We start from the raw sequence: 16,792 nt of genomic DNA, 5'->3' as shown, positions 1-16,792 counted from the left end.
AGCATGTTTCAAGGACATAAAAACCTGGATGACCCGCAATTTTCACTTATTAAACTCAGACAAAACAGAGGTTATAATACTTGGCCCCAAACACCTTAGAGATACATTATCTAATGATATAGCTGCGCTTAACGACATTGCCTTTGCTTCCAACGAAACAGTCAGGAACTTGGGAGTGATCTTCGATCCTGATTTATCCTTTAATAGTCACTTAAAACAAATTTCTAGGACCGCCTTTTTCCACTTGCATAATATCTCAATATCTCATATGTCTTTTCGCAAAAAGATACAGAAAAACTAGTCCACGCCTTTGTTACTTCCAGACTGGACTATTGTAATTCATTATTATCAGGCTCCAGCAGTAAGTCGTTAAAGACTCTACAGCTTGTCCAAAATGCCGCAGCACGTGTCCTGACAAGAACAAAGAAAAGAGAGCACATTTCTCCAGTATTAGCATCGCTACACTGGCTTCCAGTTAATTCTAGAATAGAATTTAAAATTCTCCTCCTCACCTCCAAGGCCCTTAATAATATAGCGCCTTTTTACCTTAAAGAGCTGTTAGTACCTTATAAACCCACTAGAGCTACGCTCCCAGAATTCAGGCCTACTTGTCGTCCCTAAATTCTCTAAAAGTAGAGTAGGAGCCAGAGCTTTTAGCCATCAGGCCCCTCGGCTGTGGAATAATCTACCACTTTCAGTTCGGGAGGCAGACACCGTCTGTTCGTTTAAGAGTAGACTCAAAACCTTCCTTTTTGATAAAGCTTATAGTTAGAGCTAATTAGTGCGGCAGAACGTAACTTGTTCTATTTTATGACACATGACACATGGAGCTTCTCTTTCCAGCTTCTCCTTCCTCTTCTCCATCCCAATCCCCCTTCCCCGGAATCCCTTTGCTTTATCACCCGCAGATCCAGGGCCTCTGTGGCCGCACCATGGATTGCGGTTTGTGGATCGCGCACCGGGGGTCGCGGTGGTGGATCCAGTGTGGCGGATTCTGTGTCATGTGGGCTGATCGTGGTGCTGGTGGCGGACCCTTTGTCGCGTTGGCATTGGGTACGGGCGGTGGACCAGGACCGCGGTGGTGGCTCGTGGTGGGTCCTGGTGGGCGGCGGTGGACGGTGACTGAGGTCTGTAGTGGCGTCTGGTCTGGATGGAGGATCGTGGTCCTACTGGTTGCTGACCATGGACTGTGATTGCAGCGGGACTGCTTGGCATGTCATGTTGGGGTTGTCCTTCGGAATGTTTACCCTCATCAATGCTGCTAAAAACTTTAATCTGGATGATGTTTTCCTACACGTGGCATCTATTGCACTTCTGTCCGTCCTGGGAGAGGGATCCCTCACATGTGGCTCTCTCGGAGGTTTCTACGTATTTTTACCCTGTTAAAAGGGTTTTTAGTAGTTTTTCCTTACTCTTGCTGAGGGTTAAGGACAGAGGATGTCACACCCTGTTAAATTACGTATTCTCCACTCAAGCCTATGTGGAGAATACGTAGCCCCGCTCTCTCTTTTTATCTTTATCACTGCTTGTGTGGCTGTAGTGGATGGGCAGAGGGGGACATTTAATAATGTCATTGGTAAAATTAAAACTCCAGGACAACAGAAAGGGACTTCAAAGTATGGGATGCTTATTTGATAATTTATATTATATCAAATATGTCACCGATATCGTTTAAAATCATTTTTCAGTGTGTTTCCTGGTGTGATACACTCGCGTCAAGCGCAAAAATAAACTCGACGCCGAAACGATCTCTGCACGGCGCGAGGCAGCCTTGGCGCAGCGCGGTGCTCAGCCTCCGGTGTGACCAGCTCAAAGGTTTAACATGGGAGTGGATGGGAGCCAGTTGTTATTTAAGGCTTAGCGCTGCGCTTCAGCGTCGCTTCAGCGTACGGTTTGAACCCGGCGTTAGTAAATAACTCACAATGCGTCGCTTAACATACGTCACATACCACGTTGCTCTGATTGGTTGTAGGTCTATCCAATTGAGACAAGAAGCTTTTTTTTTCTGGCTCGGTTGAAACACGCCCCATAATCACAGCCCAATGGAGCGGTATCAGACTCACATTCTGACTAGAATTGTGAGTATGACAACGTCAGGCTAAGGAACTATATCAACTTGTGGTAAAATGGGCATATTATGTCCCATTTGAGGTCTTGATTTGCCCGCTCCATTGATCTTGGGATGGTATCCGGATGATAGGATGACTTTATAATTTTTTTAATTAGTCCTTGCATTTGTGAGTTATTCTAAAAATACACACACCTGTATATGTACACCATTAGTTTGTGTCCCATATTTAGCAATGATTTTCATAATACATTTTTTCTTTAACTCACATGCTGTTGTTATAAATGTTTAATAATTGAGGAATTTTGCCAACATCTAGCCAGTGGTCATTAATTAATCATCCAGTTTTACATTGTACCACAAATATTCTAAGGAATTTATTTGAGTTAATTCTGGAATTAATTCAAGACCAATCTTCATGTTCATACAATATTTATTATAAAATGTATTAGATTAAAGGGGAAATCTGGAGCACCCAGAGCAAACCCTATACATGTTCTTAAACATTAGTGCATGCATTTGTGAGTTATTTTACTCGTACACATAAACATACAGCCCATTAAGGGACGGCCAGAAATTAAGGATCGGACAATATGTCCTCCCTTTCCCAAAATGTTCTCACTCCGTAGGACGTAGGCTCGATGGGTTCCTCACAAAGATATCAAACTCACCCACACTCCTGACGAACCCACACAATAAAATGGGAGAACTGGGGCACCCAGAGATAACCCTATCAATTTTCAGAACAAAAATTTGTTTTAAAGTATATGTTTTTGATCACGTGTGTGGTGTCAAATATATATGTGAAAAACGACTGATTCCATCTCTGGCTGTGTGTTGGAGAGCCCCGTGGCAAGATCCACTGCCACAATCGGCCTTTAGAGTATTACTGCACCCACAAATAGTACAATGAAAGGAGCTGAGGCTGCCAATGATGTTGACCCAATGAAACCCGAGAGGACTTTGAGGACGCATTCACGGCTGCACATCCAGCAGCAAGGCTTTGCTATTTTCTTGAGGATCTGTAATTGAAAGCACTTTGCCACAGCAACTATCACTCCTGGATCAGGTAGAAGTAGCATGTATTTCAGGTTCTTGCCAAACTTGCTGTGAAGCTTGGAATACACAGCCCTTGACACACTCTTGCTGCATACATCTTTGAAAGAAACCTCTTGGAGTCCTTTGAGTATTTCCATTACCAGACGCTTTGTATAGCTGACCATCACCGGATCGCTGGCGTCCTTCAGTTTACTCTTCTTGATGACTTCCATGACCACCTTGCTAACAAACTGCCGGCGTGTCTTCTCTTCAGAATCCACACTGTCAGACCACTGCATTGATGGTATACTATTCTGTGCAAGCTCTATGTCCTCTATGTAATCCATGTCATCTGGCTGCTGCTGCATGGTGTCTGGAGGGGACAGGATGTTCTCTGCGTTCTGTAGCATGTCCTCTCTGTGCTCCATGTCATCTGTATACACCTGCACGGTGTCCGGGTGCTGCTGCACAGTGTCTGGGGCCGGCTGCAGGTCGTATGGGTGCTGCTGCACAGTTTCTGGGGCTGGCTGTACAGTGTCTGTGGGCGGCTGCGCGTCATATGGGTGCTGCTGCACAGTGTCTGGGGCCGGCTGCAGGTCGTACGGGTGCTGCTGCACAGTTTCTGGGGCTGGCTGTACAGTGTCTGTGGGCGGCTGCGCGTCATATGGGTGCTGCTGCACAGTATCTGTGGGTGGCTGCACGTTGTATGGGTGATAATCCACAGTGTCTGTGCGCGGCTGCACGTTGTATGGGGGCGGCTGCACGTCATATGGGTGCTGCTGCACAGTGTCTGGGGGTGGCTGCACAGTGTCTGGGGGCGGCTGCACGTAATATGGGTGCTGCTGCACAGTATCTGTGGGTGGCTGCACGTTGTATGGGTGATAATCCACAGTGTCTGTGCGCGGCTGCACGTTGTATGGGGGCGGCTGCACGTCATATGGGTGCTGCTGCAAGTATTCTGCCTCTTGGAGTCCTTTCACTATTACTTTTACCACACCCTTTGTGTAGCTGACCATCACCGGATCGACGTTGTATGGGTGCTGCTGCACAGTGTCTGGGGGCGGCTGCACGTTGTGAGGGTTCAAATGCACAGTGTCTGGGGGCGGCTGCTGGTTTTCTTGGTACTGCGGTGAAGTGCCTGGTTGCCACTGTCGATTTTCTGGGTTTGGCTGCATCTTATCTGGGTTAGGCTGAACGTTGTATTGGGGCTGTTGCATGGTGTCTTTTGTCCTGTGTCGTTGTGTGTTCTGCTTTTGTAATGCTCAAAGCAATTGTTCCTTCTGAGGAGACTGACTGACACTTGCAAATTGTCGAAAGAAAATACTAAAGAACAAAATGCTTATATCAATAACTGCCTTTAAAAGACCTAATAATTAAAGACATTAAATGTCTTCAATGTTATTTTATTATACATAAACAACAAATTTCCTTTGATCTCACTTTGCATGGTGTCTTTTTTCCTGTGTCGTTGTGTGTTCTGCTTTTGTAATGCTCAAAGCAATTGTTCTTTCTAAGGATACTGAATGCCTCTGAGTGCCCCTGCACATTGTCGAAAAGAAATGCTAAAGAACAAAATGCTTATATATTAAAGATATTGAATGTCTTTAACATTCTTAAGAATTAAAGACAATAACTGCCTTTAAAAGACTTAATAATTAAAGACATTAGATGTCTTCAATGTTGAATTATGTTATTGTACATAAACATCAAATTTCCAATAAACATCAAAAACATCAAAAAGCAATAAACACCCACAATAATCTAAAATTGTAAGGCCATGTCCAGTACTGAAGTGTTCACTTTTTACTTAGCTGATTCAGACAAGAGTTTATGACGCACATATTTTCACAAAACCCATAGAAAACAGTCCAACATTTTGCTACACATGTATGAAAGAATAAACCTATCATTCAAATTTATAGATTTTAGACAGGGTAAAAAGGGTGCTGTTTTAAATGATCCTTGTGGTATTTTGACAAAAACATGTTACAGACATTTCATTAAGACCCCAAGGATCCATATCAACTTGTAGTCAAATGGGCATAATATGTCCCATTTGAGGTCTTGATTTGCCCGCTCCATTGATCTTGGGATGGTATCCGGATGATAGGATGACTTTATAATTTTTTTAATTACACCTTGCATTTGTGAATTATTCTAAAAATACACACACCTGTATATGTACACCTTTAGTTTGTGTCCCATATTTAGCAATGATTTTCCTAATACATTTTTTCTTTAACTCACATGCTGTTGTTATAAATGTTTAATAATTGAGGAATTTTGCCAACATCTAGCCAGTGGTCATTAATTAATCATCCAGTTTTACATTGTACCACAAATACTCTAAGGAATTTATTTGAGTTAATTCTGGAATTAATTCAAGACCAATCTTCATGTTCATACAATATTTATTATAACATTTATTAGATTAAAGGGGAAATCTGGAGCACCCAGAGCAAACCCTATACATGTTCTTAAACATTAGTGCATGCATTTGTGAGTTATTTTACTCGTACACATAAACATACAGCCCATTAAGGGACGGCCAGAAATTAAGGATCGGACAATATGTCGTCCCTTTCCCAAAATGTTCTCACTCCGTAGGACGTAGGCTCGATGGGTTCCTCACAAAGATATCAAACTCACCCACACTCCTGACGAACCCACACAATAAAATGGGAGAACTGGGGCACCCAGAGATAACCCTATCAATTTTCAGAACAAAAATTTGTTTTAAAGTATATGTTTTTGATCACGTGTGTGGTGTCAAATATATATGTGAAAAACGACTGATTCCATCTCTGGCTGTGTGTTGGAGAGCCCCGTGGCAAGATCTACTGCCACAATCGGCCTTTAGAGTATTACTGCACCCACAAATAGTACAATGAAAGGAGCTGAGGCTGCCAATGATGTTGACCCAATGAAACCCGAGAGGACTTTGAGGACGCATTCACGGCTGCACATCCAGCAGCAAGGCTTTGCTATTTTCTTGAGGATCTGTAATTGAAAGCACTTTGCCACAGCAACTATCACTCCTGGATCAGGTAGAAGTAGCATGTATTTCAGGTTCTTGCCAAACTTGCTGTGAAGCTTGGAATACACAGCCCTTGACACACTCTTGCTGCATACATCTTTGAAAGAAACCTCTTGGAGTCCTTTGAGTATTTCCATTACCAGACGCTTTGTATAGCTGACCATCACCGGATCGCTGGCGTCCTTCAGTTTACTCTTCTTGATGACTTCCATGACCACCTTGCTAACAAACTGCCGGCGTGTCTTCTCTTCAGAATCCACACTGTCAGACCACTGCATTGATGGTATACTATTCTGTGCAAGCTCTATGTCCTCTATGTAATCCATGTCATCTGGCTGCTGCTGCATGGTGTCTGGAGGGGACAGGATGTTCTCTGCGTTCTGTAGCATGTCCTCTCTGTGCTCCATGTCATCTGTATACACCTGCACGGTGTCCGGGTGCTGCTGCACAGTGTCTGGGGCCGGCTGCAGGTCGTATGGGTACTGCTGCACAGTTTCTGGGGCTGGCTGTACAGTGTCTGTGGGCGGCTGCGCGTCATATGGGTGCTGCTGCACAGTGTCTGGGGCCGGCTGCAGGTCGTATGGGTGCTGCTGCACAGTTTCTGGGGCTGGCTGTACAGTGTCTGGGGGCGGCTGCTGGTTTTCTTGGTACTGCGGTGAAGTGCCTGGTTGCCACTGTCGATTTTCTGGGTTCGGCTGCATCTTATCTGGGTTAGGCTGAACGTTATATTGGGGCTGTTGCTTGGTGTCTTTTTTCCTGTGTCGTTGTGTGTTCTGCTTTTGTAATGCTCAAAGCAATTGTTCCTTCTGAGGAGACTGACTGACACCTGTAAATTGTCGAAAGAAAATACTAAAGAACAAAATGCTTATATATTAAAGATTTTGAATGTCTTTAACGTTCTTAAGAATTAAAGACAATAACTGCCTTTAAAAGACCTAATAATTAAAGACATTAAATGTCTTCAATGTTATTTCATTATACATAAACAACAAATTTCCTTTGATCTCACTTTGCATGGTGTCTTTTTTCCTGTGTCGTTGTGTGTTCTGCTTTTGTAATGCTCAAAGCAATTGTTCTTTCTAAGGAGACTGAATGCCTCTGAGTGCCCCTGCACATTGTCGAAAAGAAATGCTAAAGAACAAAATGCTTATATATTAAAGATATTGAATGTCTTTAACATTCTTAAGAATTAAAGACAATAACTGCCCTTAAAAGACTTAATAATTAAAGACATTAGATGTCTTCAATGTTGAATTATTTAATTGTACATAAACATCAAATTTCCAATAAACATCAAAAACATCAAAAAGCAATAAACACCCACAATAATCTAAAATTGTAAGGCCATGTCCAGTACTGAAGTGATCACTTTTTACTTAGCTGATTCAGACAAGAGTTTATGACGCACATATTTTCACAAAACCCATAGAAAACCGTCCAACATTTTGCTACACATGTATGAAAGAATAAATAAATTTTAGACAGGGTAAAAAGGGTGCTGTTTTAAATGATCCTTGTGGTATTTAAAAAAAAAATATGTTACAGACATTTCATTAAGACCCCAAGGAACCATGAGACTGGATGCCAGACGAAGGGCGGGCTTTATACGATGATGGACAGATGATCAACGGTAACGTAATCAACCACTTCATCAAAGTGCGCTTGGGTTGAAATCGTTTTCAACAAACATGCCTGTTGCTGGAGAGCTGAGATGTGTAGATGCTGCCATTGAGTCTGTTTTAGAAGACATCGACAGCGCATTCATTTTGAAAGAGGAACAGAGAATGCGGAGGCGACGCCAAAGCGCCGCGCCGCGCCAATCCCTATCGCGCCGGCGCTTGGCTGTTCACGCTGGACACTGAAGCGAAGCTGAACGGCCGGGCAGTGCTAATAATACACGCCCCCAGACACTGTGCAGCAGCCATACAACGTGCAGCAGTACACAGATGACATGGAGCACATAGAGGACATGCAACAGAACGCAGAGAACATGCTGTCACCTCCAGACACCATGCAGCAGCAGCCAGATGACATGGATTACATAGAGGACATAGAGCTTGCACAGAATAGTATACCATCAATGCAGTGGTCTGACAGTGTGGATTCTGAAGAGAAGACACGCCGGCAGTTTGTTAGCAAGGTGGTCATGGAAGTCATCAAGAAGAGTAAACTGACGGAAGCCAGGGATCCGGTGATGGTCAGCTGCACAAAAACTAATGCTGTACATATACAGGTGTGTGTATTTTTAGAATAACTCACAAATGCAAGGACTAATTAAAAAAATTATAAAGTCATCCTATCATCCGGATACCATCCCAAGATGAATGGAGCGGGCAAATCAAGTCCTCAAATGAGACATATTATGCCCATTTTACCATAAGTTGATATGGATCCTTAGCCTGACGTTGTCATACTCACAATTCTAGTCAGAATGTGAGTCTGATACCGCTCCATTGGGCTGTGATTATGGGGCGTGTTTCAACCGAGCCAGAAAAAAAAATGCCTCTTGTCTCAATTGGCTAGACCTACAACCAATCAGAGCAACGTAGTATGTGACGTATGTTAAGCGACGCATTGTGAGTTATTTACTAACGCCGGGTTCACACCGTACGCTGAAGCGACGCCAAAGCGACGCTGAAGCGCAGCGCTAAGCCCTAAATAACAGCTGGCTCCCATCCACTCCCATGTTAAACCTTTGAGCTGGTCACACCGGAGGCTGAAGCGCCGCGCTGCACCAAGGCTGCCTCGCGCCGTGCAGCGATCGTTTCTGCGTCAACTTTATTTTTGCGCTTGACGCAAGTGTATCGCACCAGGAAACACACTGAAAAATGATTTTAAACGATATTGGTGACATATTTTATATGATATAAATTATCAAATAAGCATCCCATACTTTGAAGTCCCCTTCTGTTGTCCTGGAGTTTTAATTTTACCAATGACATTATTAAATGTCCCCCTCTGCCCATCCATCACAGCCACACAAGCAGTGATAAAGATAAAAAGAGAGAGAGGGGCTACGTATTCTCCACATAGGCTTGAGTGGAGAATACGTAATTTACCCTCGACACCCGACATTTAATGGAGGAAACAGCGGAGAAGTTCTTCAACATGGATGACATTCAATTAATAATTGAAGTGGAAAGGTGCAGTGAGTTGTATGATCCTTGGAACATGTTGTATAAAGACAACACCAAGAAAGACAAATGTTGGGATGCTGTTGCTTAATGTTGGAGCAACAAGTAAGTATATGCTTGAATACTACTGGATCAACGGGTGATATTATTAGCGCAGCCCGGCGGTTCAGCGTCGCTTCAGTGTCCGGTGTGAACAGCCAAGCGGCGCGATAGGGATTAGCGCGGCGCTTTGGTGTCGCCTCCGCGTTCTCTGTTCCTCTTTCAAAATGAATGCGCTGTCGATGTCTTCTAAAACAGACTCAATGGCAGCATCTACACATCTCAGCTCTCCAGCAGCAGGCATGTTTGTTGAAAACGATTACAACCCAAGCGCACTTTGATGACGTGGTTGATTACGTTACCGCTGATCATCTGTCCATCATCGTATAAAGACCGCCCTGATAATTTGATTGGTCCGGTCACTTTCGAACCGGGCATAATTTCTCCCCAAAGGAGCGACTCCAGACGTAACTTCCCGACCTCAAATGTTGTGGGCGGGGCTAAGTTCGTCTGGTATCCAGGCTAGGCTGAAATGTCACTCCCCTGGAAATTAAACAAAAAATGTCTAAAGAGCGCAGTGCTGGGGGGTGAGGCTAGGACAGGCCTACCTACCCTAAAACGACAACTACAAAAATAAAAAACACGATCTGTTTTATCTATAATTACAAACAGATTATTGCGTTGTTCGTGTCAATATTGAGTACGTCAAATATTTAGAGTGTGGGTTGGAAAAAATGTCTTAACCCGAAGACTTGGACTTCCATAGAATGTTTATCCGAATCAGAAGCAAGCAAACCTAGAGTCCAATAAAAGTAAGACATTTTGAGGTTTGGCTTAGAGATTTGTTTGTGTTACTATCTAAGAGTTACGTACATATAAAATGCCATGAGGTAGAGACGTTGGTCCAACGAGGAACAAGACAGTCTAACACAGTACTAAACGCTAGGTGGCATCTGGGGCCATGTTCAACCAATAATGTAGATTTGGTAATATTGTAATAAATGTGATATTAAAATGAGCATTAAAATGTTTCATCAAAGAAAAGACACATCATTTCGTTTATAACTCAAAAACACGTTTAAGTGTGCAGTATCTCGTCAAGCACTTTCTGGATAGTATATAACAGACATTTAACAAAGAGAACTATTACATCACCATGTTTAACGTTTCACAAACTATTCTGTACTGAAGTCAGTGCATACAAAATAGTCATAAATAGAACAGCAAATGACAAGAATTCATAATAAATACTCAGAGAGACCCTCTGCAGCATAAATGTACAGGCAGCATAATGTCATTCCTTAGTGCAGTAATGCCATTGCTAATGCAAAAGGTTGAAGTAGTCTAAGGTGACTGTAACAGAAACGAGTTCGCTAAGTGGTCAGACCTCAAACAAATGATGTGCTAAATTTGCTGAAAACTAGACTGTATGAAAAAAAAACTCCAAAATAAGCAATGAATGAAGATGACAACAGCACAGGATAATCAGAACCTCACCTCAGGTTTATTTGTATGGACGTGTCATGCGTGTGTATACTGTTGTAATCAAATCAAGCCATTCATTGGTTTATTTAGCTGTTTCAAGTCCAGTCTGCTGAAGAGCTGAGACAACATAACCAAAAGTGTGTCAGTGCTCTTTAGCTTATAATGATGAGTCTTCTTGGGCCACAAAGTTATGCAGCAGCTCCATTTAGAAGTCTTCAGTTTTGACCCTGAACCCTCAGTGGGCCTCATGCCCACTATGTGCCAACATTTACGCAAACAAATCTTTGGGCAGTTAAAGAAAACATTTCAATACAGCCACAGTCTGAGGATAACAATAGATACCTGACAATAATCCATCAATTCATTGACCTTCCAGTATGATACAAAGTGTTTATTCTAATCAATGCTGCAAAAACTCTTTATTTATTCTAATGTTCTCCATTACACGTGGCATCTATTGCACTTCTGCCCGTCCTGGGAGAGGGATCCCTCACATTTGGCTCTCTCTGAGGTTTTTACGTTATTTTTACCCAGTTAAAAGGTTGTTGTTTTTAAAGTAGTTTTTCCTTACTCTTGTTGAGGTTTAAGGGCAGAGGATGTCCCACCTTGTTCAAGCCCTATGAGACAAAATTGTGATTTGTGAATATGGGCTATACAATTAAAATTTGATTGATTGATTGACTTTTGCTGTATGTGTACACTTACAAGTGCAATATTTCAACAATGAGGAAGGATCTGTCATGGACCAAACTTCACCAACCAATTTTCTGAGTTGTCAGAAAACAGATATTGCTGCCCAAAGTCTTAACTGTGTATAATATGGTATGACACTGAAGCAATTTATTATTAATGTCTCAACCAATATTATAATAATAGGATAAAACCACTTGCATTTCTTCACATTGTCACCCTAGCTGCTTATCAAGTAATAATATTTCTTTTTCCAACTTCCTCATTTTAAGTGCTCTGTATGCCATCTGTTGGTCACGGTTCTCCATCTCTTTTTTGAGGTAGCTGCAGTAAAGGGCCCTTATGTCTTCTGTCTGCCTCTGCAAAAGAAATTCAACAACACTTTACCACAATGTCATATTTCCTTTGCCCCAGTACTGAAGCATTTAATTCACCTCTGCATCTCGGCCACCCCTTGTAGCACATGCTGAGTTGGACCTTTCCTGGAAGCTGCTACTGTGCAAGTCCTACCAAAAAATGAAGTCCATACGTTAAGCAGTTAAACACAAATGGCCCAAAAATGCATGTTTAGAAGGACTTACCTCTTCAAAATGTGCATCGCTGATGTCAGTCTCATCACTGCTAAAGCTCTCTGGTTCCGTCTTTTCAACAGGCATTAAGAGCACAGGATGGCCTGACACTGTAGCAGAGGGGGCCAACATTAAATAAGGCTATTCGGAAAGATTCCAGCTATTTTTTTATGAGAACTACACCTACCGCTAATAAAAGAGCTGTCAGATCCAGTCAGTGGGTCAAGACAGGCAGCCCCAGGGAAGACCTCAACTCTCAGTCTATTGTTTTTGTGCTGCAGCATATCATCCTCAGCAGAGGTCAGTGACAGGGTCGCTGAATCCTCGTGATGATTCCGCATCATCTCGACCCTTCTTCTTTTTGCTGCAGAAAAATGAATCAGAAAGGTAAAACATTCGGCCAGACAAGGGCTAGAAAATGTCAACTTAGTCATAAAACATGGCCATCATGCAACAGTGTGGCACTTGTTATAGTCCATGGGCCAGACCACATATTGGTACCATCTGAGGGGGCAAACTTTACCTATACTAAGTTGTTTGTGGGACTGATATAAGTCTATTAATATAGGATAACCCTTGCACAAAAGCAGCTTTTCATATTTTAGGGCAATAATACCGTTTTCACTTATCAGTGCTTTAGCGAAATTCGCCAAATCGCTAACGTGCTAATATCATCTTAACAGAGATATAATTCTGGTCATTAAATAAATTATTTGTATAAGTCAAATGTTGTATCTATTGGAAAAATAAAGTTAGCTTTTTCATATACATTTTGTTGTTATCACTTGAAAATCTGATTCTTAGATGGCACCGAGATCAGCCTTGATATACACTTATGCTGGTTGTATTCGGTTGACCACAATCGTGCGCAGTTGAGCATTTACTTTCAGCTTTTAACTGAAGAGAAAAGATAATTTAAGTTTCAGTCCTGAAGGAATGATGGAAGAAACCAGAGCAGCGTGCCTAAGAAGCAGGCATGGATGACGTGCATCATCCATTGTTCCAGTGATGACTCCAACCTAGTGTCACCAAGAATTTACAATCATGGCAGACTTTACTGAAGGCAGCACAAATCCGGCAACATGCCCCAATTTTGGACCTTGCCGAAGGCCTGGGTGAGGGAGAGTTCCCCCCCAGTTCAATTCCATCGAAAATGCCGTAGCATATTCAACCATGAAGAAGCTCCTGGACTCAATCACCAAAAAAGCTGCCTCAGTTGAGCCTGCGGAACAATTTGCAAAAAGATAATCTGGAGATGCCCCGAGAACTTCAAGGGTACTTGAACATCATTGAAGATCTCACCTGCAAGTGCAAGAGTTCATGCAAACTGCCAGAGTGCACATGTCTAAACAATGGCCTGAATTGCACAGATATGTGCAAACTGCAAACCTGCTCAAATCAACCCAGTGAGGAAGAACCCATTGTCGAGTTAACTGACTCAGATGATGGTGAGGGTGAATGAGTCCTAGATTGAGGGTGTGGACCTAATATTTCCCAATATGTACAGTTGTAAAATAACACTACTATTCAAGCCATCAGTATTATTGTTGCATAGAACATGCCAATTGATGTTAAGTGAGCATGGTGTACAAGTGTAGCATCCTCCAGACATAAGCACTTTCAGACCACTAATTAAACAGTTGTACAAGTAATGTGTGTTTTGAAGTACTGGTAATAAGAAAAATAAAACTAAACTCTTTTTCATGCCACAACATTGTTTGCCGGTATCATGTGTAGTTTCATCATAATTATTGTGGCCTAGTGGCCTAGGTTGATTATATACAATCTAAGGGACTATTATTTAGTTAAATTTAACTTAATATTGTATTTGAAGAAAAAAACACTAAATATTATTATTTGAAACTGCAAATTTCGGGGGGGGGGGGGGGGGGGGAAGCCTATATTTCCTTATAAAATTGATAATGTGAACTGTTCCAGTACATAGGAGGCCATTAAAAGTATTTATTTGTGGGTTTATTTCAATGGAGACCAGATAATATTATAATGGTACAGTTATACATGATTAGTGAAGAATTAATCTTGCCACGTTAGCCCGATAGGGGTCTCTCTGTTCAATAGGTAATAACCACTAATAAGCTGCCACTCTGAAAGGGTTATCACATCAAAACATAATCTAGGGATGTATAACAATTTTTAAAAAACAACTAGAATTGTTGATATGTGAAATTTCAGGTCTGGGCCCATGGACTATTAAAGCTACATTATAATACAGGGTCAATGATGCTGATCATCAATGTGTCAGGAACATTTTAATGGTCCAGTAGGCTAGGTGGAGGAGGGCCTTATTTTAGTAGCTTTTTAGACTGTTGGGTAGTTTATAACAGTACATTCTATTCGGAGAAATATATTTTGCTTATATGAAAATTACAAGCATTTTTTTATAATAATATTTGACTTGAAGAAAAAAATAGCCAATGCTTGAGTTAATTTTACTTTCCATCACTGGTATACAGTAATAATACCTGATTGTACAATGTTTTTATGTTTGATCTTGACTTGCTGCCATGTCCTTTTGTAGCCACTGTCCGACACCCTGTGAATCATAAAAAACATATTTATTTTTATTAGAAGGGCTCAATATTTGGGGGGTTGACTACTATAATGAATTGAGTTAAACTGGCTACATTGTTCTTCTTACACATTTATTTTATCAGCAATCCTCTGCCAGGCCTCCTCTCTCAGTTTGGAGGCACTGGTGGTGTTGGATTTAGCTGTCAGTATCTCCCTCTCTTCTTCATACAACTTCAAAATGAGCTCCTGCTCCTTGGAGCTGAAGAAATGTGCCCTCTCGTGTTTTTTCATCATATGGAAATCTGGAACTATAGAAACAGAAACATAAAATGTACATGTAAGTTCACGCGCGTTAAATCAATGTTGTTTTTGTGTAGTTTATAATGTTCTTGGATCTGGAATAAGGTCTCCTCACCTCCGATTATGCTCATGTTCATGACCTGCGATCCGGGTTTCGACGTGTGATTGGTATCCCCTGTATAGCGAAGCGGGAGCGCGCAGTTATCCGAGATGTTTCAGTGCTGGATTTAGTGATCAAATCCTGATCCGCGGTGGAGAAATCAAACAAACCCGAGTTGAATCGATGCAGCAGCATGTAACGAGAGGCACCACAACACAAAGGGCTGTCGACGCGGCGGAGACGGGGGAGGATAGCCGGTGTCAAGAAGCTGGATATCGGTTTAATCGGGGAGCTTTGTTAACCCGGGATTTTCTAATTCGGCTAATGGCGCGTTCACGTCAAGGAGGTGGAGTCTGTAGCTCAGCGCGAGTCACACGTACCAGCTCCGAAGCAGACAAGCTAAACAGATGAACCACGAGAACTACATCACTGACTCCGTTATACACCTAATGACTGTGCGGTAGATTTCACATCCATGACTGCAGACTGGCCAACTATACCCTCAATTCCACTGGATTTCTATATCAACAGCAATGATAGTAAACTGAATTTATACAGCGCCTTTCAAAACGTAGATACAAGTTGCTTTACGAGTTAAAATACAAAATTGAGGGCAATCAATAGGAGACGGTTAAAAGAAAGCAAAGAGAAAAATACATTTATTTGAACATCACACAGCAATAGAGATGAACGTATATGTGTTCTAAAGTGACAGACTGTATTCAAAATGACCAGTTACCTTGATGGATTTGTTTACACACGTAGAACTGCTACCAAGTAGCTCTCCACAGTCTTTCATTAATAAGTGTCATACTGAAGGTTTGAACAAATCCATCAAGTTAGCAGTTTAACACCACTAAAGCTTTGTAGCACAGTCCTCTGAGAAATGTTTTTTGGGCTAAAATACTGATTTAATTCAAATAGGAACCCCAAATCTTTGGTTTCAGGCAAAATTTTGGCTAACATACATCGCTTGCCTCTTCTTCCTTAACAAAAGTCATCAAATAAACTATATATGGAAATGTTTCCTATATATCCCTATTGATTTCCATAAAACTCTGATAAGATTGTCTGCATCCCAAATTACTCTATACTGTCAAATCCTTTTGACTCACCTTAGAGGTAGAGGTCTCCTCCTATCACTCTCCTTGTTTTCCTTGGTTTCACTCATTCTGTGCCTAAAGATGCCAAGAGGGGTGGTGGACTGATTATTATTATTATTGTATTATTCTTTTCCATTGATGATAATGATAACAAGCCACTGACCAAGGCTTTGCTCTCTTTTTTTTTACAGAGCTCACACAAGTGACAGAAATCAACTTCATGCTAACAATTATCTGACTGGGCTAGCCAGGCTTTTATTTGTCGGATGCGCCTGGTTCATTGATTTTACAAGGGACCCTCCGCTGCTAGTTAGCTGGAGTTAACTCATTACTACTACCAGCAGTCGTGATGACTTACTTTCCTCTTGGGAAATCTCTGTATATCCATTTTGGTCACGGTGGCGCTCTCTTGTGGCATTCCTCAGTATTGTGCAGACTCATGTGATCTCTGTATCGCCTGGGCTTTACACTTTGAAGTGAAAGTTGAACTATGATCATTAAACCAATCAAATTCATTTAAACCAATATTGTTTATATCAAGTGTCTGTCTACTTTGTTTGTAAAAAAAATGTTTATATGGGGGGGGCTTAAGAACATTTTAGAGTAGCTCCAGCCCCCCTCAAAGAGGCCTGACGACGGCCATGTAACACATCTTTTTTTGTGTTATACAAAATGTATGTATGTTTTCTGATATTAA

General features: G+C 41.8%; 1 protein-coding gene across 1 annotated transcript; it reads right to left on the bottom strand.

Annotated features, from left to right (window-relative positions):
* Positions 1-10,421: 10,421 nt before the first annotated feature.
* LOC128438569 (uncharacterized) lies at positions 10,422-15,323 on the bottom strand. Its single transcript, XM_053421155.1, has 7 exons — positions 15,008-15,323; positions 14,720-14,900; positions 14,544-14,614; positions 12,248-12,424; positions 12,073-12,170; positions 11,926-11,997; positions 10,422-11,850 (listed from the first exon to the last, which is right to left on the bottom strand). The coding sequence occupies exons 1-7, from the start codon at positions 15,027-15,029 to the stop codon at positions 11,707-11,709; spliced, it is 765 nt and encodes a 254-aa protein (XP_053277130.1). The 5' UTR covers positions 15,030-15,323; the 3' UTR covers positions 10,422-11,706.
* Positions 15,324-16,792: the final 1,469 nt, after the last annotated feature.

Source organism: Pleuronectes platessa, chromosome 4, assembly GCF_947347685.1.
Source record: "Pleuronectes platessa chromosome 4, fPlePla1.1, whole genome shotgun sequence".
Lineage (NCBI taxonomy): Eukaryota > Metazoa > Chordata > Actinopteri > Pleuronectiformes > Pleuronectidae > Pleuronectes > Pleuronectes platessa.
Note: the sequence above shows the minus strand (reverse complement) of the source record. Positions and strands in the feature narration are given on the sequence as shown.